The sequence below is a fragment of the Staurois parvus genome, unplaced genomic scaffold (assembly GCF_062004578.1).
Source record: "Staurois parvus isolate SC_StPar_1 unplaced genomic scaffold, SC_StPar_1.0 ptg002327l, whole genome shotgun sequence".
In the NCBI taxonomy this organism is placed as follows: domain Eukaryota; kingdom Metazoa; phylum Chordata; class Amphibia; order Anura; family Ranidae; genus Staurois; species Staurois parvus.
Genome location: NW_028320123.1, coordinates 261,092 through 285,346, shown reverse-complemented (window position 1 = coordinate 285,346; position 24,255 = coordinate 261,092). Strand labels below are relative to the sequence as shown.

Below are 24,255 nucleotides of genomic sequence, written 5' to 3'. Positions count from 1 at the left end.
TGACCTCAAGCCAGTGACCCCAAGCCTACCTATAGAAATGTGTAACACTGGGAACATGCTGACAGGAGGGATGACCTTACTGATGTGCTGTGCTCCCTCCAGGAGGCCACATCTATGGGATGCAGCTGCCACATTGAAGAGAACCCGTCTCCCTGTGTCTGTGCAATGACCCCCCCCCCCCCAAATATTCATTTACCAGAAGCACCCCCAACACTGCTGATGCAAAGCTATTTTCCCATGTTGGATGGTGTCAGTGGAGTAGTGGTGTCACTCCCTTGGTCATGTGACGGTGTTTAGTCATGGTGATTGGCTGCTAGACCAAAGCAATGTCATATGGGAGATGGTCATATGCCCCGCCCCCCCTCAGGATGCATTGGATACATCAGAGAAATGATGAGGGGAATATCGGGGGTCCGGGGCTCTTTGTACGCTGCAGGGACACCTTGTACCCAGAATCCCTCACTGACCGTCTTCTCCTCCAATGAGGTCTTGCCATCCTGAGCCTCCTGCAGCTTCTGCTGGCGCTTGCGATCTTTCTGCCTCTAGAATCACCAGGAACAATACAAACCGTTACTTCCATATGTAGGCCACGGAGATCAGAGGGGGTGGAGTCAGCAGTCAGCCAATAGCATACCTTCTTCTTCAGTCTCTTCTTATCAGCCTTCTCCTTCTCCTTCTTCTCCTCTTCTAATAGTTCCTTGGCGTTCCGGTCCGCCTCCTTCATAGCAAAGATATGTCATGTGACATCTGTGCCACCAACCACCAATCCATCCCCCTCCTCCACTACCAACCACCAATCCATCCCCCTCCTCCACTACCAACCACCAATCCATCCCCCTCCTCCACTACCAACCACCAATCCATCCCCCTCCTCCACTACCAACCACCAATCCATCCCCCTCCTCCACTACCAACCACCAATCCATCCCCCTCCTCCACTACCAACCACCAATCCATCCCCCTCCTCCACTACCAACCACCAATCCATCCCCCTCCTCTACTACCAACCAGCAATCCCATCCTCTCCTAACCCACCTACCACCAATCCTGTCCTCTCCTAACTCACATACCACCAATCCCGTCCTCTCCTCTCCCACCTACCACCAATCCCGTTTTCTCCTCTCCCACCTACCAATCCCGTTCTCTCCTAATCCACCTACCACCAATCCTGTCCTCTCCTCTCCCATCTACCACCAATCCTGTCCTCTCCTCTCCCACCAACCCCATCTTCTCCTCACCCACCTACCACCAATCTATTCCCCTCCTCTACCAACCACCAATCCTTTCCTCTCCTAGCCCACCTACCACCAATCCCATCATCTCCCACCTACCACCAATCCCGTCCTCTCCCACCATCCCCATCCTCTCCTAACCCACCTACCACCAATCCTGTCCTCTCCTAACCCACCTACCACCAATCTCGTCCTCTCCCACCTACCACCAACCCCGTCCTCTCCCACCAACCCCATCCTCTCCTAACCCACCTACCACCAATCCTGTCCTCTCCTAACCCACCTACCACCAACCCCATCCTCTCTTCTCCCACCTACCACCAATCCTGTCCTCTCTTCTCCCACCTACCACCAATCCTGTCCTCTCTTCTCCCACCTACCACCAATCCTGTCCTCTCTTCTCCCACCTACCACCAATCCTGTCCTCTTATCTCCCACCTACCCCTTCCCCTCCTCTCCCACTTTTTTTGAACTTTTCCTTTCCTTCTTCACTTGCCAATTAACTTTTTTTGCTCTCCTCTCTCACCGACTTTCAGCTCCTCTCCTATCTACCATAGAAGCCTTCTACTCCCCTCCAGTACCCTGGAGACCTTCCCTCGTGTCATCTGCCTACCACTATGTACAGTCCTCACCCCTGGAGCGTGGTACTTACCTCCTGGGTTATATATCTAGGTTGGGGTAATCTATAATTCTGGGGGAACAGAAAAGAGGGACGGAAGCCACAATAGTTGCTCTGATAGGGGTTGTTGTCCCAGATTCTGATATCATCATCATCCTCTCCATCATCATCATCCTCGTCGTTATAATAATAATATTCGTCTAAAAGGCCGTCATCGGAATCCGCTGGAGAGAAACAAGAGAAGGTGTCAGAGAGGATGCTGCTCCAGGTCGGCCTCCATCTCAGGACTTGTCATCTGTCGTATATATGAGGCACCAACCAAGACCACAACCATCTCGACTGGAAAACAAAAGTCCAGATGGTTCTCCTCCTGCGATCCTCCTAGAAATCAGATGCATTATCCACGGAACACCCCACGGGGGAAGGGGATGGGGGGGGGGGGGGGGAGACATGGTGGAATAGTCTCACTGTGCTCCCTCATAACCCGAGTATCTGAGCCCACCATCTGATATACACACCCAGGCACTGCTCAGGTACACATCAATCTCCCTCATAGGTATCGTCATGTGATTGGAGGATGATACAGACCAAGCAACAAAATCCAGAAACATCCCCCCGACCAACACGTGACACCTTCCCCCGTCCTGGGAGAATACCTCACCATAGCGGGTCACTCATAGCCCCCGGAATCCTCACCTGGAAGTGCAATATCCAGAAGACTCTCTCGTCCTCTCCTTGGGGCACGGAGGGGATCCCGGAGGTCTTCTGTCATGGAGGCGATCCAGGAGGTCTTCTGTCATGGAGGCGATCCAGGAGGTCTTCTGTCACGGAGGCGATCCCGGAGGTCTTCTGTCATGGAGGCGATCCCGGAGGCCTTCTGTCCGGGAGGCGATCCCGGAGGCCTTCTGTCAGGGAGGCGATCCAGGAGGCCTTCTGTCGCGGAGGCGATCCCGGAGGCCTTCTGTCGCGGAGGAGATCCCGGAGGCCTTCTGTCACGGAGGCGATCCCGGAGCCCTTCTGTCACGGAGGCGATCCTGGAGGCCTTTTGTCACGGAGGAGATCCCGGAGGCCTTCTGTCACGGAGGCGATCCCGGAGCCCTTCTGTCACGGAGGCGATCCCGGAGCCCTTCTGTCACGGAGGCGATCCCGGAGCCCTTCTGTCACGGAGGCGATCCCGGAGCCCTTCTGTCACGGAGGCGATCCCGGAGCCCTTCTGTCACGGAGGCGATCCCGGAGGCCTTCTGTCACGGAGGCGATCCTGGAGGTCTTCTATCACGGAGGCGATCCAGGAGGTCTTCTATCACGGAGGCAATCCAGGAGGCCTTCTGTCACGGAGGCGATCCCGGAGGCCTTCTGTCACGGAGGCGATCCCGGAGGCCTTCTGTCACGGAGGCGATCCTGGAGGTCTTCTATCACTGAGGCGATCCAGGAGGTCTTCTGTCACGGAGGCGATCCTGGAGGCCTTCTACATACTGTATGACATAATCCAGTAAATGATATAGAGTGTCCCCGAATGTTTGTAGTTGGAACGATCTCATTGTCCCTAACAATACGGGGACACCCGTCCTCTCCACATCTGGATTTGCATGTACAGTGGAGCCGGGTGTAACTTCTTGTTACCTTCAAGGAGAAAAACTTGGAGAGAGGACGGTACCCAGAGATGGGGCTCTCCGAGAAAAGGTTTGAACATTACATGGGGCCCTTTGGTGATGTCAGGGGCCACATTTGAGGTCCCCTTTACTCCAGTGCTTGCCAAATTATAAGCTAAAGTCTAACACTCATCTGCCCCGTGAACCTCGAATTCAGGGAGTTGTCATGAAGGCATGTCAGGAACTCCTCCATGGTCCCCGGAGTATCAGGGAGTTGTCATGAAGGCATGTCAGGAACTCCTCCATGGTCCCCGGAGTATCAGGGAGTTGTCATGAAGGCACGTCAGGAACTCCTCCCCGGACCTCGAATTCAGGGAGTTGTCATGAAGGCATGTCAGGAACTCCTCCATGGTCCCCGGAGTATCAGGAAGTTGTCATGAAGGCATGTCAGGAACTCCTCCATGGTCCCCGGAGTATCAGGGAGTTGTCATGAAGGCATGTCAGGAACTCCTCCCCGGACCTCGAATTCAGGGAGTTGTCATGAAGGCACGTCAGGAACTCCTCCCCGGACCTCGAATTCAGGGAGTTGTCATGAAGGCACGTCAGGAACTCCTCCCCGGACCTCGAATTCAGGGAGTTGTCATGAAGGCACGTCAGGAACTCCTCCCCGGACCTCGAATTCAGGGAGTTGTCATGAAGGCACGTCAGGAACTCCTCCATGGTCCCCGGAGTATCAGGGAGTTGTCATGAAGGCATGTCAGGAACTCCTCCATGGTCCCCGGAGTATCAGGGAGTTGTCATGAAGGCATGTCAGGAACTCCTCCATGGTCCCCGGAGTATCAGGGAGTTGTCATGAAGGCATGTCAGGAACTCCTCCATGGTCCCCGGAGTATCAGGGAGTTGTCATGAAGGCATGTCAGGAACTCCTCCATGGTCCCCGGAGTATCAGGGAGTTGTCATGAAGGCACGTCAGGAACTCCTCCCCGGACCTCGAATTCAGGGAGTTGTCATGAAGGCACGTCAGGAACTCCTCCCCGGACCTCGAATTCAGGGAGTTGTCATGAAGGCACGTCAGGAACTCCTCCCCGGACCTCGAATTCAGGGAGTTGTCATGAAGGCACGTCAGGAACTCCTCCATGGTCCCCGGAGTATCAGGGAGTTGTCATGAAGGCATGTCAGGAACTCCTCCATGGTCCCCGGAGTATCAGGGAGTTGTCATGAAGGCATGTCAGGAACTCCTCCATGGTCCCCGGAGTATCAGGGAGTTGTCATGAAGGCATGTCAGGAACTCCTCCATGGTCCCCGGAGTATCAGGGAGTTGTCATGAAGGCACGTCAGGAACTCCTCCCCGGACCTCGAATTCAGGGAGTTGTCATGAAGGCACGTCAGGAACTCCTCCCCGGACCTCGAATTCAGGGAGTTGTCATGAAGGCACGTCAGGAACTCCTCCCCGGACCTCGAATTCAGGGAGTTGTCATGAAGGCACGTCAGGAACTCCTCCATGGTCCCCGGAGTATCAGGGAGTTGTCATGAAGGCATGTCAGGAACTCCTCCATGGTCCCCGGAGTATCAGGGAGTTGTCATGAAGGCATGTCAGGAACTCCTCCATGGTCCCCGGAGTATCAGGGAGTTGTCATGAAGGCATGTCAGGAACTCCTCCCCGGACCTCGAATTCAGGGAGTTGTCATGAAGGCACGTCAGGAACTCCTCCCCGGACCTCGAATTCAGGGAGTTGTCATGAAGGCACGTCAGGAACTCCTCCATGGTCCCCGGAGTATCAGGGAGTTGTCATGAAGGCATGTCAGGAACTCCTCCATGGTCCCCGGAGTATCAGGGAGTTGTCATGAAGGCATGTCAGGAACTCCTCCCCGGACCTCGAGTATCAGAGAGTTGTCATGAAGGCATGTCAGGAACTCCTCCATGGTCCCCGGAGTATCAGGGAGTTGTCATGAAGGCATGTCAGGAACTCCTCCCCGGACCTCGAGTATCAGAGAGTTGTCATGAAGGCATGTCAGGAACTCCTCCATGGTCCCCGGAGTATCAGGTCACCAGCATAATGATGATAAAATATGAGGTGTGATAGACAGGAACATCACCCCAAAAATGGGAGGCCTCTCCCACCATCCCATATAGGGATCGGTGAGGGCGGAGAACGAGCGCCCAGAGTGGCTCCACATCTTTGGGGGTAAAAATCCCCATCAAAAGAGGAAACACTCCACTCAGCTCCCTATAGATCAGAGGATAATCACCGTGATGGTCAATAAAGAGAGACGGCCAGGGGCCCCGGTCATGAGAGGACAGAGGCCAACTATGTCCCCCAACCTCTCCATCCCCTGAGAAGAGATGATCTGTGTCTCTCAGGGACCTGGGAAGACTCTTCACTGAAGGTTGGAGATGGTGAACTCCCTACAAACCGGATCTCTCATTAGGGACCCAGTACTGCCCACTATGGGGGATTTAACCCCTTCCGGGTCTTAGAAACCACCAATGCCTGTGGGGGGGGAGGGACTCTCCTCATATCTGGAAAGGGTTCCTAAAGTACCTCCTTTGTGGACTGGAGCTGTCAATGTTGTTTTAAATTCAGCAGCGGGATTCCCCTTTAATTCCATATAAATAAGGCCGTCAGATGATTGGTGGCCTCATCCTCATAGCACCCTTCGTCCCTTACAGGACCCTTCATCCACATAGGACCCTTCATCTGCATAGGACCCTTCATCCCCTACAGGACCCTTCATCTGCATTGGACCCTTCATCCCCTACAGGACCCTTCATCTGCATAGGACCCTTCATCCCCTACAGGACCCTTCATCTGCATTGGACCCTTCATCCCCTACAGGACCCTTCATCTGCATAGGACCCTTCATCCCCTACAGGACCCTTCATCCGCATTGGACACTTCATCCACATAGGACCTTTTATTCCTATAGAACCCTTCATCCCCTACAGGACCCTTCATCCCCATAGGACCCTTCATTCCTTACAGGACCCTTCATTCCCCTACAAGAACCTTCATCTCCATAGGACCTTTCATCCCCTACAGGACCCTTCATCCCCATAGGACCCTTCATTCCCCTACAGGACCCTTCATCCGCATAGGACCCTTCATTCCCCTACAAGAACCTTCATCTCCATAGGACCCTTCATTCCCTACAGAACTCTTTATCCCCTACAGAACTCTTCATCCCCATAGGACCTTTCATCTCCATAGGACCCTTCATCCCCTCACAGGACCCTTCATCCCCTCACAGGACCCTTCGTCCCCCTACAGGACCCTTCGTCCCCCTACAGAACCCTTCATCCCCTACAGAACTCTTTATCCCCATAGGACCTTTTATCCCTTTAGGACCCTTCATCCCCCATAGAACATTTCATCCCTACAGGACCACCCAATGGAAGAGTCCAGACTCGGAGAGAGCTCCTCCCCCCTCAGGATTATGAGGAATGATCCGCCCTCTGCTGGCTGTATGTCACCCCCTAAAATCCAAACATATCTGACGTAGTGCAGCGCGGAGGATGAAGGCACGCCGGAGGTCCAAATGTCACAAACTGCTGCTGAAAGCACTGAGATCTGCAGAACATGAATGTCCAATCACAGTGCGGATGTGTCCCAAATATCCCAAACAAGCTACACCCTGGATTCACATAGTTCAGTCCGGATCGGTGAGTAATGGTCCCAGTATAGCAGGCAGTCTGGTGACGTGCCGACAGGAAGATTGCACACTCACCTGAAGCGCATTATATAGAAACAGCCAGAAGTCCCCCTCTGTAATGGAATGCAGCCTGGTATGGATAACCTCCTCTACAGATCTGGGCGGTAGGGTGTCACTCAGGAGGTTCCCTCTGTAATGGAACAGGATGCAGCCTGGTATGGATAACCTCCTCCATGGATCTGGGCGGGTGGTGTCACTCAGGAGGCCCCTCCTCTATGGATCTGGGTGGTATTGTGTCACTCAGGAGGTCCCTCCTCTATGGATCTGGGCGGTAGGGTGTCACTCAGGAGGTCCCTCCTCTATGGATCTGGGCGGGTGGTGTCACTCAGGAGGTCCCTCCTCTATGGATCTGGGCGGTAGGGTGTCACTCAGGAGGTCCCTCCTCTATGGATCTGGGCGGTAGGGTGTCACTCAGGAGGTCCCTCCTCTATGGATCTGGGAGGGTGGTGTCACTCAGGAGGTCCCTCCTATATGGATCTGGGCGGTAGGGTGTCACTCAGGAGGTCCCTCCTCTATGGATCTGGGCGGGTGGTGTCACTCAGGAGGTCCCTCCTCTATGGATCTGGGCGGTAGGGTGTCACTCAGGAGGTCCCTCCTCTATGGATCTGGGCGGGTGGTGTCACTCAGGAGGTCCCTCCTCTATGGATCTGGGCGGGTGGTGTCACTCAGGAGGTCCCCTTACAGATAAGCTGTGATGGGGTGTGATATGGATCTCTCTCCTCTGGGCCCTGGGATTGGTCGCCCGGGGGGATTGGATGCTCGGTGGGGCCCGGGGGGATTAGGTGCTCGGTGGGGACCGGGGGGATTAAGTGCTCGGTGGGGCCCGGGGGGATTAGATGCTCGGTGGGGCCCGGGGGGATTAGGTGCTCGGTGGGGCCCGGGGGGATTAGGTGCTCGGTGGGGCCCGGGGGGATTAGGTGCTCGGTGGGATTAGATGCTTGGTGGGGCCCGGGGGGGTTAGATGCTCGGTGGGGCCTGGGGGGGGGTTAGATGCTCGGTGGGGACTGGGGGGATTAGGTGCTCGGTGGGATTGGATGCTCGGTGGGGCCCGGGGGGATTAGATGCTCGGTGGGGCCCGGGGGGGTTAGATGCTTGGTGGGGCCCGGGGGGATTGGATGCTCGGTGGGATTGGATGCTCGGTGGGGCCTGGGGGGGGGTTAGATGCTCGGTGGGGACTGGGGGGATTAGGTGCTCGGTGGGATTGGATGCTCGGTGGGGCCCGGGGGGGATTGGATGCTCGGTGGGGCCCTCGTCCCTCCGGGTGGAAGCCATATGGCGTCCTTTCAGACATGCGCAGTTTGCCCCCCGCAGAGCCGTCTGTCACTGGCCATGTGCCTCGGACACGCCCCATGACAGATCTGTGTACCGGCCCGATCGACCAATCACAGCAGGTCACATGACAGTTGTATACAATGCATGGCTTCCTTTCATGCCATCCATTGTATACTAGTGTGTCTAGCTGTGATTGGTCACAGAGATCACATGCACAAGCTGGGCCAATCACAGCTAAGCACAAACCCCTGAATGGATGGATGTCATTCAGGTAAATGATTGCTTAGAAGTCATTCTTTGAAAGAAGGAAATTGTGTAAACAAACCGACACGGATCCCCCCCCCCCCCCCTCACCAGTCAGTGTCCCTGATCACCGCCATGCCAGTTACATGACGACGCTGCACTGCACTGGGGACAGGATGGAAAACAAACAGTGAAAATCATTTTTTAATTTTCCAAAAAATTATGACAAAAAAAATACAACTTCAAAAAACTCGCCATTCCTCTTATGAAGTACGTCGGACTGTCTACTCTGCAAAAAGGGGTCATTTGGGGGATATCTGTACTGTCCTGACATTTGGGGGGATATCTGTACCGTCCTGACATTTGGGGGATATCTGTACCGTCCTGACATTTGGGGGATATCTGTACTGTTCTGACATTTGGGGGATATCTGTACCGTCCTGACATTTGGGGGGATATCTGTACTGTTCTGACATTTGGGGGATATCTGTACCGTCCTGACATTTGGGGGGATATCTGTACTGTTCTGACATTTGGGGGATATCTGTACCGTCCTGACATTTGGGGGATATCTGTCCTGTCCTGACATTTGGGGGGATTTGTACCTTCCTGACATTTGGGGGGGTTTGTACCGTCCTGACATTTGGGGGATATCTGTACCGTCCTGACATTTGGGGGATATCTGTACCGTCCTGACATTTGGGGGGATTTGTACTGTCCTGACATTTGGGGGGATTTGTACTGTCCTGACATTTGGGGGGATTTGTACTGTCCTGACATTTGGGGGATATCTGTACCGTCCTGACATTTGGGGGATATCTGTACCGTCCTGACATTTGGGGGATATCTGTACCGTCCTGACATTTGGGGGGATTTGTACTGTCCTGACATTTGGGGGGATTTGTACTGTCCTGACATTTGGGGGATATCTGTACCGTCCTGACATTTGGGGGATATCTGTACCGTCCTGACATTTGGGGGATATCTGTACTGTTCTGACATTTGGGGGATATCTGTACCGTCCTGACATTTGGGGGATATCTGTACCGTCCTGACATTTGGGGGATATCTGTACCGTCCTGACATTTGGGGGATATCTGTACCGTCCTGACATTTGGGGGATATCTGTACCGTCCTGACATTTGGGGGGTATCTGTACTGTCCTGACATTTGGGGGGTATCTGTACCGTCCTGACATTTGGGGGATATCTGTACTATTCTGACATTTGGGGGATATCTGTACCGTCCTGACATTTGGGGGGTATCTGTACCGTCCTGACATTTGGGGGGATTTGTACCTTCCTGACATTTGGGTGGATTTGTACCATCCTGACATTTGGGGGATATCTGTACTGTCCTGACATTTGGGGGGATTTGTACCTTCCTGACATTTGGGGGATATCTGTACTGTCCTGACATTTGGGGGATATCTGTACTGTCCTGACATTTGGGGGGATTTGTACCTTCCTGACATTTGGGGGGGTTTGTACCGTCCTGACATTTGGGGGATATCTGTACCGTCCTGACATTTGGGGGATATCTGTACTGTCCTGACATTTGGGGGGATATCTGTACCGTCCTGACATTTGGGGGATATCTGTACCGTCCTGACATTTGGGGGGATTTGTACTGTCCTGACATTTGGGGGGATTTGTACTGTCCTGACATTTGGGGGATATCTGTACCGTCCTGACATTTGGGGGATATCTGTACCGTCCTGACATTTGGGGGATATCTGTACCGTCCTGACATTTGGGGGATATCTGTACCGTCCTGACATTTGGGGGGTATCTGTACCGTCCTGACATTTGGGGGATATCTGTACTATTCTGACATTTGGGGGATATCTGTACCGTCCTGACATTTGGGGGGTATCTGTACCGTCCTGACATTTGGGGGATATCTGTACTATTCTGACATTTGGGGGATATCTGTACCGTCCTGACATTTGGGGGGTATCTGTACCGTCCTGACATTTGGGGGATATCTGTACTATTCTGACATTTGGGGGATATCTGTACTGTCCTGACATTTGGGGGATATCTGTACCGTCCTGACATTTGGGGGATATCTGTACTGTCCTGACATTTGGGGGATATCTGTACTGTCCTGACATTTGGGGGATATCTGTCCCGTCCTGACATTTGGGGGATATCTGTACTGTCCTGACATTTGGGGGATATCTGTACTGTCCTGACATTTGGGGGATATCTGTACCGTCCTGACATTTGGGGGATATCTGTACTATTCTGACATTCTTGGACCTCAAGAAATGAGATTGACTGTCAGTACTTCAGGATTGATCGGCTTTCAGATCTATCCCATAGTTTGTGAACTCTATAACTTTCCTACAGATAAATAATACATCCTAATTTGGGTTATTTCCCCAAAGACATGGAGCAGAATACATCTCGGCCTAAATTTATGAAGAACAATTATTTATTTGTAAACTTTTATAACAGAAACAAAGAAAAACTTTTTTTTTTCAAAATTTTTGGTCTTTTTTTTTAATTTAGCAAAAAATAAAAAACCCCAGAGATGATTAAATACCACCAAAAGAAAGCTCTAGTTGTGTGAAGAAAATGATAAAATCTTAGTTTGGGTACAATGTTGTATGACCGCGCAATTGTCATTCAAGGTGTGAGAGCGCTGAGACCTGAAAACTGGCCTGGGGGGGAAGTGCGCGGTATGGAAGGGGGGGAGGGGGGGGAAGTGGGCAGTATGGAAGGGGGGGAGTGCGCGGTATGGAAGGGGGGGAGGGGGGGGAAGTGGGCAGTATGGAAGGGGGGAAGTGGGCAGTATGGAAGGGGGGGAGGGGGGAAGTGGGCGGTATGGAAGAGGGGGAGGGGGGGAAGTGGGCGGTATGGAAGGGGGGGAGGGGGGGGAAGTGGGCAGTATGGAAGGGGGGGAGGGGGGGGAAGTGGGCGGTATGGAAGGGGGGGAGGGGGGGGAAGTGGGCGGTATGGAAGGGGGGGAGGGGGGGGAAGTGGGCGGTATGGAAGGGGGGGAGGGGGGGGAAGTGGGCGGTATGGAAGGGGGGGAGGGGGGGGAAGTGGGCGGTATGGAAGGGGGGGAGGGGGGGGAAGTGGGCGGTATGGAAGGGGGGGAGGGGGGGGAAGTGGGCAGTATGGAAGGGGTTAAGGAACATCCATTATTAATATGAATCCATTTCAGGGAGATTCTATTTCTAATATCTGCCATCCATACATCGCACCTATACGCTCCTCGGGGGCGGGGCCTGATGGGAATGGAGCGCGGAGTACACTGATGGCGATATAGAAGGATCTGTAATAAATAATAAATGTGAAATTGATGTTTCCACGTCTGTGTTGTTATCTGGTAGTATTGATAATAGATGTACAGATTCATTCCAGTTCGATGCTGGCCCATACGTTCTGTGCTTCATTGTGTGTTCTCTGTGTATATACATCACAATCCGCGCTTCCTGCGCAGCACACATGGATGGTCGGCAAGATGGCGCCCGCACATTCCACAGCTACATAGAGGAGAGCAGTGACGTCCGGCCCCTTTTGATAATGTACATTTGGTACGAAACGCATTAAGGGGGAGCCCCGCACGTTGTGACGTCACGCCGCCAGATCACGGGGGTCCGGCGGCCATCTTGAGTAACCAGCTGGTCAGCTTTATGCTGCGTCATTTCCCCTTGGAGGACATCTTCTATGAAATACTTCACTATGGGCCCCACCGAGCATCCAATCCCCCCCGGGCCCCACCGAGCATCCAATCCCCCCCGGGCCCCACCGAGCATCCAATCCCCCCCGGGCTCCACCGAGCATCCAATCCCCCCCGGGCCCCACCGAGCATCCAATCCCCCCGGGCCCCACCGAGCATCCAATCCCCCCCGGGCCCCACCGAGCATCCAATCCCCCCCGGGCCCCACCGAGCATCCAATCCCCCCCGGGCCCCACCGAGCATCCAATCCCCCCGGGCCCCACCGAGCATCCAATCCCCCCCGGGCCCCACCGAGCATCCAATCCCCCCCGGGCCCCACCGAGCATCCAATCCCCCCGGGCCCCACCGAGCATCCAATCCCCCCGGGCCCCACCGAGCATCCAATCCCCCCCGGGCCCCACCGAGCATCCAATCCCCCCGGGCCCCACCGAGCATCCAATCCCCCCGGGCCCCACCGAGCATCTAATCCCCCCGGGCCCCGTGTGACCAATCCCAGGGCCAAGAGGAGAGAGATCCATATCACACCCCATCACAGCTTATCTGTAAGGGGACCTCCTGAGTGACACCACCCGCCCAGATCCATATAGGAGGGACCTCCTGAGTGACACCACCCACCCAGATCCGTAGAGGAGGGACCTCCTGAGTGACACCCTACCGCCCAGATCCATAGAGGAGGGATCTCCTGAGTGACACCCTACCGCCCAGATCCATACAGGGGGGACCTCCTGAGTGACACCACCCGCCCAGATCCATAGAGGAGGGACCTCCTGAGTGACACCACCCACCCAGATCCATAGAGGAGGGACCTCCTGAGTGACACCACCCGCCCAGATCCATAGAGGAGGGACCTCCTGAGTGACACCACCCGCCCAGATCCATAGAGGAGGGACCTCCTGAGTGACACCACCCGCCCAGATCCATAGAGGAGGGACCTCCTGAGTGACACCACCCGCCCAGATCCATAGAGGAGGGACCTCCTGAGTGACACCCTACCGCCCAGATCCATAGAGGGGGGACCTCCTGAGTGACACCACCCGCCCAGATCCATAGAGGAGGGACCTCCTGAGTGACACCACCCGCCCAGATCCATAGAGGAGGGACCTCCTGAGTGACACCCTACCGCCCAGATCCATAGAGGAGGGACCTCCTGAGTGACACCACCCGCCCAGATCCATAGAGGAGGGACCTCCTGAGTGACACCACCCACCCAGATCCATAGAGGAGGGACTTCCTGAGTGACACCCTACCGCCCAGATCCGTAGAGGAGGGACCTCCTGAGTGACACCCTACCGCCCAGATCCATAGAGGAGGGATCTCCTGAGTGACACCCTACCGCCCAGATCTGTAGAGGAGGGACCTCCTGAGTGACACCCTACCGCCCAGATCCATAGAGGAGGGATCTCCTGAGTGACACCCTACCGCCCAGATCCGTAGAGGAGGGACCTCCTGAGTGACACCCTACCGCCCAGATCCATAGAGGAGGGACCTCCTGAGTGACACCACCCGCCCAGATCCATAGAGGGGGGACCTCCTGAGTGACACCACCCGCCCAGATCCGTAGAGGAGGGACCTCCTGAGTGACACCCTACCGCCCAGATCCGTAGAGGAGGAACCTCCTGAGTGACACCCTACCGCCCAGATCCATAGAGGAGGGACCTCCTGAGTGACACCACCCGCCCAGATCCATAGAGGAGGGACCTCCTGAGTGACACCACCCACCCAGATCCGTAGAGGAGGGACCTCCTGAGTGACACCCTACCGCCCAGATCCATAGAGGAGGGATCTCCTGAGTGACACCCTACCGCCCAGATCCATAGAGGAGGGATCTCCTGAGTGACACCCTACCGCCCAGATCCATACAGGGGGGACCTCCTGAGTGACACCACCCGCCCAGATCCATAGAGGAGGGACCTCCTGAGTGACACCACCCACCCAGATCCATAGAGGAGGGACCTCCTGAGTGACACCACCCGCCCAGATCCATAGAGGAGGGACCTCCTGAGTGACACCACCCACCCAGATCCATAGAGGAGGGACCTCCTGAGTGACACCACCCGCCCAGATCCATAGAGGAGGGACCTCCTGAGTGACACCACCCACACAGATCCATAGAGGAGGGACCTCCTGAGTGACACAACCCACCCAGATCCATAGAGGAGGGACCTCCTGAGTGACACCCTACCGCCCAGATCCATAGAGGGGGGACCTCCTGAGTGACACCACCCGCCCAGATCCATAGAGGAGGGACCTCCTGAGTGACACCACCCGCCCAGATCCATAGAGGAGGGACCTCCTGAGTGACACCCTACCGCCCAGATCCATAGAGGAGGGACCTCCTGAGTGACACCACCCGCCCAGATCCATAGAGGAGGGACCTCCTGAGTGACACCACCCACCCAGATCCATAGAGGAGGGACTTCCTGAGTGACACCCTACCGCCCAGATCCGTAGAGGAGGGACCTCCTGAGTGACACCCTACCGCCCAGATCCATAGAGGAGGGATCTCCTGAGTGACACCCTACCGCCCAGATCCGTAGAGGAGGGACCTCCTGAGTGACACCCTACCGCCCAGATCCATAGAGGAGGGACCTCCTGAGTGACACCCTACCGCCCAGATCCATAGAGGAGGGACCTCCTGAGTGACACCACCCGCCCAGATCCATAGAGGAGGGACCTTCTGAGTGACACCACCCGCCCAGATCCATAGAGGAGGGACCTCCTGAGTGACACCACCCACCCAGATCCATAGAGGAGGGACCTCCTGAGTGACACCACCCACCCAGATCCGTAGAGGAGGGACCTCCTGAGTGACACCACCCACCCAGATCCATAGAGGAGGGACCTCCTGAGTGACACCACCCGCCCAGATCCATAGAGGAGGGACCTCCTGAGTGACACCCTACGGCCCAGATCCATAGAGGAGGGACCTCCTGAGTGACACCACCGCCCAGATCCATAGAGGAGGGACCTCCTGAAAGACACCACCCGCCCAGATCCATAGAGGAGGGACCTCCTGAGTGACACCTACCGCCCAGATCCGTAGAGGAGGGACCTCCTGAGTGACACCCTACCGCCCAGATCCATAGAGGAGGGACCTCCTGAGTGACACCTACCGCCCAGATCCGTAGAGGAGGGACCTCCTGAGTGACACCCTACCGCCCAGATCCATAGAGGAGGGATCTCCTGAGTGACACCCTACCGCCCAGATCCATAGAGGAGGGACCTCCTGAGTGACACCACCCGCCCAGATCCGTAGAGGAGGGACCTCCTGAGTGACACCCTACCGCCCAGATCCATAGAGGAGGGATCTCCTGAGTGACACCCTACCGCCCAGATCCGTAGAGGAGGGACCTCCTGAGTGACACCCTACCGCCCAGATCCATAGAGGAGGGATCTCCTGAGTGACACCCTACCGCCCAGATCCGTAGAGGAGGGACCTCCTGAGTGACACCCTACCGCCCAGATCCATAGAGGAGGGACCTCCTGAGTGACACCCTACCGCCCAGATCCATAGAGGAGGGACCTCCTGAGTGACACCACCCGCCCAGATCCATAGAGGAGGGACCTTCTGAGTGACACCACCCGCCCAGATCCATAGAGGAGGGACCTCCTGAGTGACACCCTACCGCCCAGATCCATAGAGGAGGGATCTCCTGAGTGACACCCTACCGCCCAGATCCGTAGAGGAGGGACCTCCTGAGTGACACCCTACCGCCCAGATCCATAGAGGAGGGACCTCCTGAGTGACACCCTACCGCCCAGATCCATAGAGGAGGGACCTCCTGAGTGACACCACCCGCCCAGATCCATAGAGGAGGGACCTTCTGAGTGACACCACCCGTCCAGATCCATAGAGGAGGGACCTCCTGAGTGACACCACCCACCCAGATCCATAGAGGAGGGACCTCCTGAGTGACACCACCCACCCAGATCCGTAGAGGAGGGACCTCCTGAGTGACACCCTACCGCCCAGATCCATAGAGGGGGGACCTCCTGAGTGACACCACCCGCCCAGATCCATAGAGGAGGGACCTCCTGAGTGACACCACCCGCCCAGATCCATAGAGGAGGGACCTCCTGAGTGACACCCTACGGCCCAGATCCATAGAGGAGGGACCTCCTGAGTGACACCACCGCCCAGATCCATAGAGGAGGGACCTCCTGAAAGACACCACCCGCCCAGATCCATAGAGGAGGGACCTCCTGAGTGACACCTACCGCCCAGATCCGTAGAGGAGGGACCTCCTGAGTGACACCCTACCGCCCAGATCCATAGAGGAGGGATCTCCTGAGTGACACCCTACCGCCCAGATCCATAGAGGAGGGACCTCCTGAGTGACACCACCCGCCCAGATCCGTAGAGGAGGGACCTCCTGAGTGACACCCTACCGCCCAGATCCATAGAGGAGGGATCTCCTGAGTGACACCCTACCGCCCAGATCCGTAGAGGAGGGACCTCCTGAGTGACACCCTACCGCCCAGATCCGTAGAGGAGGGATCTCCTGAGTGACACCCTACCGCCCAGATCCGTAGAGGAGGGACCTCCTGAGTGACACCCTACCGCCCAGATCCATAGAGGAGGGACCTCCTGAGTGACACCCTACCGCCCAGATCCATAGAGGAGGGACCTCCTGAGTGACACCACCCGCCCAGATCCATAGAGGAGGGACCTTCTGAGTGACACCACCCGCCCAGATCCATAGAGGAGGGACCTCCTGAGTGACACCACCCACCCAGATCCATAGAGGAGGGACCTCCTGAGTGACACCACCCACCCAGATCCGTAGAGGAGGGACCTCCTGAGTGACACCCTACCGCCCAGATCCATAGAGGGGGGACCTCCTGAGTGACACCACCCGCCCAGATCCATAGAGGAGGGACCTCCTGAGTGACACCACCCGCCCAGATCCATAGAGGAGGGACCTCCTGAGTGACACCCTACCGCTCAGATCCATAGAGGAGGGACCTCCTGAGTGACACCACCCGCCCAGATCCATAGAGGAGGGACCTCCTGAGTGACACCCTACCGCCCAGATCCATAGAGGAGGGATCTCCTGAGTGACACCCTACCGCCCAGATCCATAGAGGAGGGACCTCCTGAGTGACACCACCCGCCCAGATCCATAGAGGAGGGACCTCCTGAGTGACACCACCCACCCAGATCCATAGAGGAGGGACCTCCTGAGTGACACCACCCACCCAGATCCGTAGAGGAGGGACCTCCTGAGTGACACCACCCACCCAGATCCATAGAGGAGGGACCTCCTGAGTGACACCCTACCGCCCAGATCCATAGAGGGGGGACCTCCTGAGTGACACCACCCGCCCAGATCCATAGAGGAGGGACCTCCTGAAAGACACCACCCGCCCAGATCCATAGAGGGGGGACCTCCTGAGTGACACCACCCGCCCAGATCCGTAGAGGAGGGACCTCCTGAGTGACACCCTACCGCCCAGATCCGTAGAGGAGGGACCTCCTGAGTGACACCCTACCGCCCAGATCCATAGAGGAGGGACCTCCTGAGTGACACCACCCACCCAGATCCATAGAGGAGGGACCTCCTGAGTGACACCACCCGCCCAGATCCATAGAGGAGGGACCTCCTGAAAGACACCACCCGCCCAGATCCATAGAGGGGGGACCTCCTGAGTGACACCACCCGCCCAGATCCGTAGAGGAGGGACCTCCTGAGTGACACCCTACCGCCCAGATCCGTAGAGGAGGGACCTCCTGAGTGACACCCTACCGCCCAGATCCATAGAGGAGGGACCTCCTGAGTGACACCACCCACCCAGATCCATAGAGGAGGGACCTCCTGAGTGACACCACCCACCCAGATCCATAGAGGAGGGACCTCCTGAGTGACACCACCCACCCAGATCCATAGAGGAGGGACCTCCTGAGTGACACCACCCACCCAGATCCGTAGAGGAGGGACCTCCTGAGTGACACCCTACCACCCAGATCCATAGAGGAGGGACTTCCTGAGTGACACCCTACCGCCCAGATCCATAGAGGAGAGATCTCCTGAGTGACACCCTACCGCCCAGATCCATAGAGGAGGGACCTCCTGAGTGACACCACCCACCCAGATCCATAGAGGAGGGACCTCCTGAGTGACACCCTACCGCCCAGATCCATAGAGGAGGGATCTCCTGAGTGACACCACCCGCCCAGATCCATAGAGGAGGGACCTCTTGAGTGACACCACCCGCCCAGATCCATAGAGGAGGGACCTCCTGAGTGACACCACCCGCCCAGATCCATGGAGGAGGTTATCCATACCAGGCTGCATTCTGTTCCATTACAGAGGGGGACTTCTGGCTGTTTCTATATAATGCGCTTCAGGTGAGTGTGCAATCTTCCTGTCGGCACGTCACCAGACTGCCTGCTATACTGGGATCCGGACTGAACTATGTGAATCCAGGGTGTAGCTTGTTTGGGATATTTGGGACACATCCGCACTGTGATTGGACAGATCTCACTTTGTGACGTTTGGACCTCCGGTGTGCCTTCATCCTCCGCGCCTGGGCTCCTCCCACAGAGGTCATCACCTCCCCCACCCATCATTGGATGTGGCGGCTGCCTTGGTTCCTCCCTCTTCTCACCCGGTGATCTGTATCACTCTGGAGGAAGGAGCACAGGGGGCACAGCAGCACTGTCAGTCTGGGGGGAGGGGAGTGTTGGATGGACTGGCAGATTTACATACACTAACACCACAGCCCCCCTGCCAGTGGGAAATGGTTTGCCCCAACCCTCTAACTGCTACCTCTGCAGGGCAGCTTGTTCTGCTGCAAAACACCAGACTTTCTGGCTGGATCACCCGGCGAGAAGACGAATGCAGACGCCACATGGAAGGATCAGCAAGATGGAATATGATTGGTTATCGGTAGAAGCGGAGGAGCCACTGACCCCGCCCACTATACAGCAAGAAACATGACCCCGCCCCCTATAGGGTGACACTCACCCATCCTGAAGTCATAGATCTTCGCCCATCACATCACCGATCATCCTATAGTGTACGAGGTGACGGTCTACGGGGGCGATAGAATCTCAGCTCCCTCTATACACCCCTCCATATGGCCGGCCACCGGGCAGCCGCCATCTTCCTACACCCAGCTCCCTTCCGGACCAACTATCTACACCGAAAATGCAACCCAGCGACCGGAAGTACTCGTCACCATCCGCCATTTTCCCGGAGTCCATCTGCCTCCATGATTGCGTAGTACGAATCAGCTTCGCCTTTATCTCAGTTGCCATCATCGTGTAATCGTTACCTTTATCGCTGCGGCATCTTTCTGCAGTCTTCTACCGGGTCCGCCGCCTTTCTGCAGTCTTCTACCGGGTCCGCCTTTTTTTCTGCAGTCTTCACCCTGGTCCGCCATCTTTCTGTAGTCCCTCTTAGTCCGCCATCTTTCTGTAGCCTCCCTTAGTCCGCCATCTTTCTGTAGTCCCTCTTAGTCCGCCATCTTTCTGTAGTCTCCTTTAGTCCGCCATCTTTCTGTAGTCTCCGTTAGTCCGCCATCTTTCTGTAGTCTCTTAGTCCGCCATCTTTCTGTAGTCTCCTTTAGTCCGCCATCTTTCTGTAGTCTCTCAGTCCGCCATCTTTCTGTAGTCCCTCTTAGTCCGCCATCTTTCTGTAGTCTCCCTTAGTCCGCCATCTTTCTGTAGTCCCTCTTAGTCCGCCATCTTTCTGTAGTCCCTCTTAGTCCGCCATCTTTCTGTAGTCCCTCTTAGTCCGCCATCTTTCTGTAGTCCCTCTTAGTCCGCCATCTTTCTGTAGTCTCCCTTAGTCCGCCATCTTTCTGTAGTCCCTCTTAGTCCGCCATCTTTCTGTAGTCCCTCTTAGTCCGCCATCTTTCTGTAGTCCCTCTTAGTCCGCCATCTTTCTGTAGTCTCCTTTAGTCCACCATCTTTCTGTAGTCTCCTTTAGTCCGCCATCTTTCTGTAGTCCCTCTTAGTCCGCCATCTTTCTGTAGTCCCTCTTAGTCCGCCATCTTTCTGTAGTCTCCCTTAGTCCGCCATCTTTCTGTAGTCTCCCTTAGTCCGCCATCTTTCTGTAGTCTCTCTTAGTCCGCCATCTTTCTGTAGTCTCCTTTAGTCCGCCATCTTTCTGTAGTCTCCTTTAGTCCGCCATCTTTCTGTAGTCTCCTTTAGTCCGCCATCTTTCTGTAGTCTCCTTTAGTCCGCCATCTTTCTGTAGTCTCCTTTAGTCCGCCATCTTTCTGTAGTCTCCTTTAGTCCGCCATCTTTCTGTAGTCTCCTTTAGTCCGCCATCTTTCTGTAGTCTCCTTTAGTCCGCCATCTTTCTGTAGTCTCTTAGTCCGCCATCTTTCTGTAGTCCCTCTTAGTCCGCCATCTTTCTGTAGTCTCTTAGTCCGCCATCTTTCTGTAGTCTCCTTTAGTCCGCCATCTTTCTGTAGTCTCCTTTAGTCCGCCATCTTTCTGTAGTCTCTCAGTCCGCCATCTTTCTGTAGTCCCTCTTAGTCCGCCATCTTTCTGTAGTCCCCCTTAGTCCGCCATCTTTCTGTAGTCTCCCTTAGTCCGCCATCTTTCTGTAGTCTCCCTTAGTCCGCCATCTTTCTGTAGTCCCTCTTAGTCCGCCATCTTTCTGTAGTCTCCCTTAGTCCGCCATCTTTCTGTAGTCTCTCTTAGTCCGCCATCTTTCTGTAGTCCCTCTTAGTCTGCCATCTTTCTGTAGTCCCTCTTAGTCCGCCATCTTTCTGTAGTCTCCCTTAGTCCGCCATCTTTCTGTAGTCTCCCTTAGTCCGCCATCTTTCTGTAGTCTCTCTTAGTCCGCCATCTTTCTGTAGTCTCCCTTAGTCCGCCATCTTTCTGTAGTCTCTCTTAGTCCGCCATCTTTCTGTAGTCTCTCTTAGTCCGCCATCTTTCTGTAGTCTCTCTTAGTCCACCATCTTTCTGTAGTCTCCCTTAGTCCGCCATCTTTCTGTAGTCTCTCTTAGTCCGCCATCTTTCTGTAGTCCCTCTTAGTCCGCCATCTTTGTATAGTCTGGGTGTTGCTCTGGGCAGTTCCTGGGCTTCCAGCGATATGATTGCTGAATATTGATCTCTCTCCTCTGTATACATATATCTCCTCTCTATGATCCCACAAATCTCTGCTCATCACCCCCTGCAGGTCACATGGGATAGCTCGATGTGGGAGGACTGAGCTCTGAGCACCCAGGATATGTCTGGGTGGAGGGAACATTATGGTGAAATCTTCCAGAAGATCGGAGAAAGAAGATACATTTAAAAAAGAACAAACCATTGATCTCCACTATCATAGGGGACTATAGATGGGGGGATGGGGGAGGTAGATCCATACATGAGGTATTGCCCTCCATCACACATCCTCCAAAATGACCAGCAGGCTGGACAATTATTATGAGAACGCTAGTTGTCCTATAATTACAAAGTTTTTACTAATGAGTTATAGATGTGGGAGGGACTCTAATCTTTGACCAATCACCTGGGGGTGTCACCTTACCTGCCAGGAGGAGGGTTCTGCCTTTTTGAAGTGGTCATGGGTCATATGGACCAGACAATCCAGTTCTGATAGTTGGGTCAGGTTGGGATTTCAGACATGAACACCTCATCCTGATCACAACCAGGCCAAGCGTCTTACGGGGTGGAGCAGGTGGAATCCATACCACCATTGTGTCTGTCCATCGGAGGTTCTGTACAACCCGGACACCCCCATGTATATCTGCACACAGCTCGCAATGTGTACCGTCAGAGATCACGTCCATCCCCCACACCAATACCTTTTATGTGACATAATCCCTCTGATATATGAAAACATACAAAGTTCAGATCCCCCGGCCAACAATGGACTCCTCAATCTTCTGCAGGCAGTGTGGAGTCCAGTGTGTACGGATATCTCTGGTGATGGTTCTGGACTCTCTGGTGTAATGGATCCTCTGAGGTCCGGTGTGTATGGGTCTCTCTGGTGATGGTTCTGGAGTCTCTGAGGTAATGGATCCTCTGAGGTCTGGTTGTGAAGAACCGTCCCTTTGTGATAACATTTTGCCCTTTCTGTTCCGGTTTTCTCCCCTCGGTAAGCGGCCTCCCCGTTCTCCCCTGGGTAAGCGGTCTCCCCGTTCTCCCCTCGGTAAGCGGCCTCCCCGTTCTCCCCTGGGTAAGCGGTCTTCCCGTTCTCCCCTCGGTAAGCGGCCTCCCCGTTCTCCCCTGGGTAAGCGGTCTCCCCGTTCTCCCCTCGGTAAGCGGTCTTCCCGTTCTCCCCTCGGTAAGCCGTCTTCCCGTTCTCCCCTCGGTAAGCGGTCTTCCCGTTCTCCCCTCGGTAAGCCGTCTTCCCGTTCTCCCCTCGGTAAGCGGTCTTCCCGTTCTCCCCTCGGTAAGCCGTCTTCCCGTCTCCCCTCGGTAAGCCGTCTTCCCGTTCTCCCCTCGGTAAGCCGTCTCCCCGTTCTCCCCTCGGTAAGCGGTCTCCCCGTTCTCCCCTCGGTAAGCAGTCTCCCCGTTCTCCCCTCGGTAAGCCGTCTCCCCTCGGTAAGCCGTCTCCCCTCGGTAAGCCGTCTCCCCTCGGTAAGCCGTCTCCCCGTTCTCCCCTCGGTAAGCCGTCTCCCCTCGGTAAGCCGTCTCCCCTCGGTAAGCCGTCTCCCCGTTCTCCCCTCGGTAAGCCGTCTCCCCGTTCTCCCCTCGGTAAGCCGTCTCCCCGTTCTCCCCTCGGTAAGCCGTCTCCCCGTTCTCCCCTCGGTAAGCGGTCTCCCCGTTCTCCCCTCGGTAAGCGGTCTCCCCGTTCTCCCCTCGGTAAGCCTTCTCCCCTCGGTAAGCCGTCTCCCCGTTCTCCCCTCGGTAAGCCGTCTCCCCTCGGTAAGCCGTCTCCCCTCGGTAAGCCGTCTCCCCTCGGTAAGCCGTCTCCCCATTCTCCCCTCGGTAAGCCGTCTCCCCTCGGTAAGCCGTCTCCCCATTCTCCCCTCGGTAAGCCGTCTCCCCGTTCTCCCCTCGGTAAGCCGTCTCCCCATTCTCCCCTTTGTAAAGCTGTATGTGTTAGCAGCTGTTATGTAGACAGACATTCTGCACTGTTTAGGATAATGGGGACTTGTAGTCCTTCCCTTCTCTAGAGTTCATACTGTGCTGATTACTGCTGTATTGTACTGTAGAGTTTTGGGTGTGGGTGGGGAACCAGGTGCCAGACTGGTGGGGGTGGAGGGGGGCAGGGATTACTGCCAGGATGTGCTGTATAAGTTGAGTTGTGTTCAATAAAGCATTTATTCACCCTACACGAAGTTCCGACATTCATTCACCCCACACGAAGTACCCACTCGTCGAGACCACCATCCCAAATCAATAAAATATCGTCGATATATCTGCCAAAAGGATGATTCGACCATACGTACTGTTTTCCCCAAAGGCCCATCGTTCAGTTGGCACAGCGGGGAGAATTTGCACCCATCGCTGTGCCAATAATCTGTAAATAAAGTTGGTCTAAAAATGTGAACTAGTTATGATGTAAACAAAGATCTGTGCAGTCAATAATAGAACCAGCTTGGATACCGGCCCGGCAATATGGCAGCAGTCCCCATTAACACAACCATGCCTATGTGTGCAGAGATCTGATTGGACCCAAACTACCGAATGCCTGGGCATTCACCATTCCTAGCAGCCAATGGGACAGGGGCATAGGACAGATCCTTATATTTACAAAGATGGATAGAGGATTGGGCAATTAACCTGCCCACTTACTGGTGTCACCAGCTGTTTGATCTGTGGTAGGTGGAGCTATTATTATACAGGGATTAGGCCCCACCCATTTACTGCTGACACCACCCTTTGATCTGCCATAATGCCAGAGAGGAGAATCTCATTGTGTGCGATGGTTTCCTGGCCAACTCCAAGCACATCACCTCCCAGAGGAGGAATAAAATCCCAACATGAA

At 55.3% G+C, this 24,255-nt stretch overlaps 1 protein-coding gene across 1 annotated transcript; it reads right to left on the bottom strand.

The window, feature by feature from the left end:
- Nucleotides 1-329: 329 nt before the first annotated feature.
- On the bottom strand, nt 330-19,512 carry TTC31 (tetratricopeptide repeat domain 31). Its single transcript, XM_089665753.1, has 4 exons — nt 19,327-19,512; nt 1,885-2,075; nt 635-718; nt 330-542 (listed from the first exon to the last, which is right to left on the bottom strand). The coding sequence occupies exons 1-4, from the start codon at nt 19,328-19,330 to the stop codon at nt 345-347; spliced, it is 477 nt and encodes a 158-aa protein (XP_089521879.1). The 5' UTR covers nt 19,331-19,512; the 3' UTR covers nt 330-344.
- Between the last annotated feature and the right edge of the window lie 4,743 nt (nt 19,513-24,255).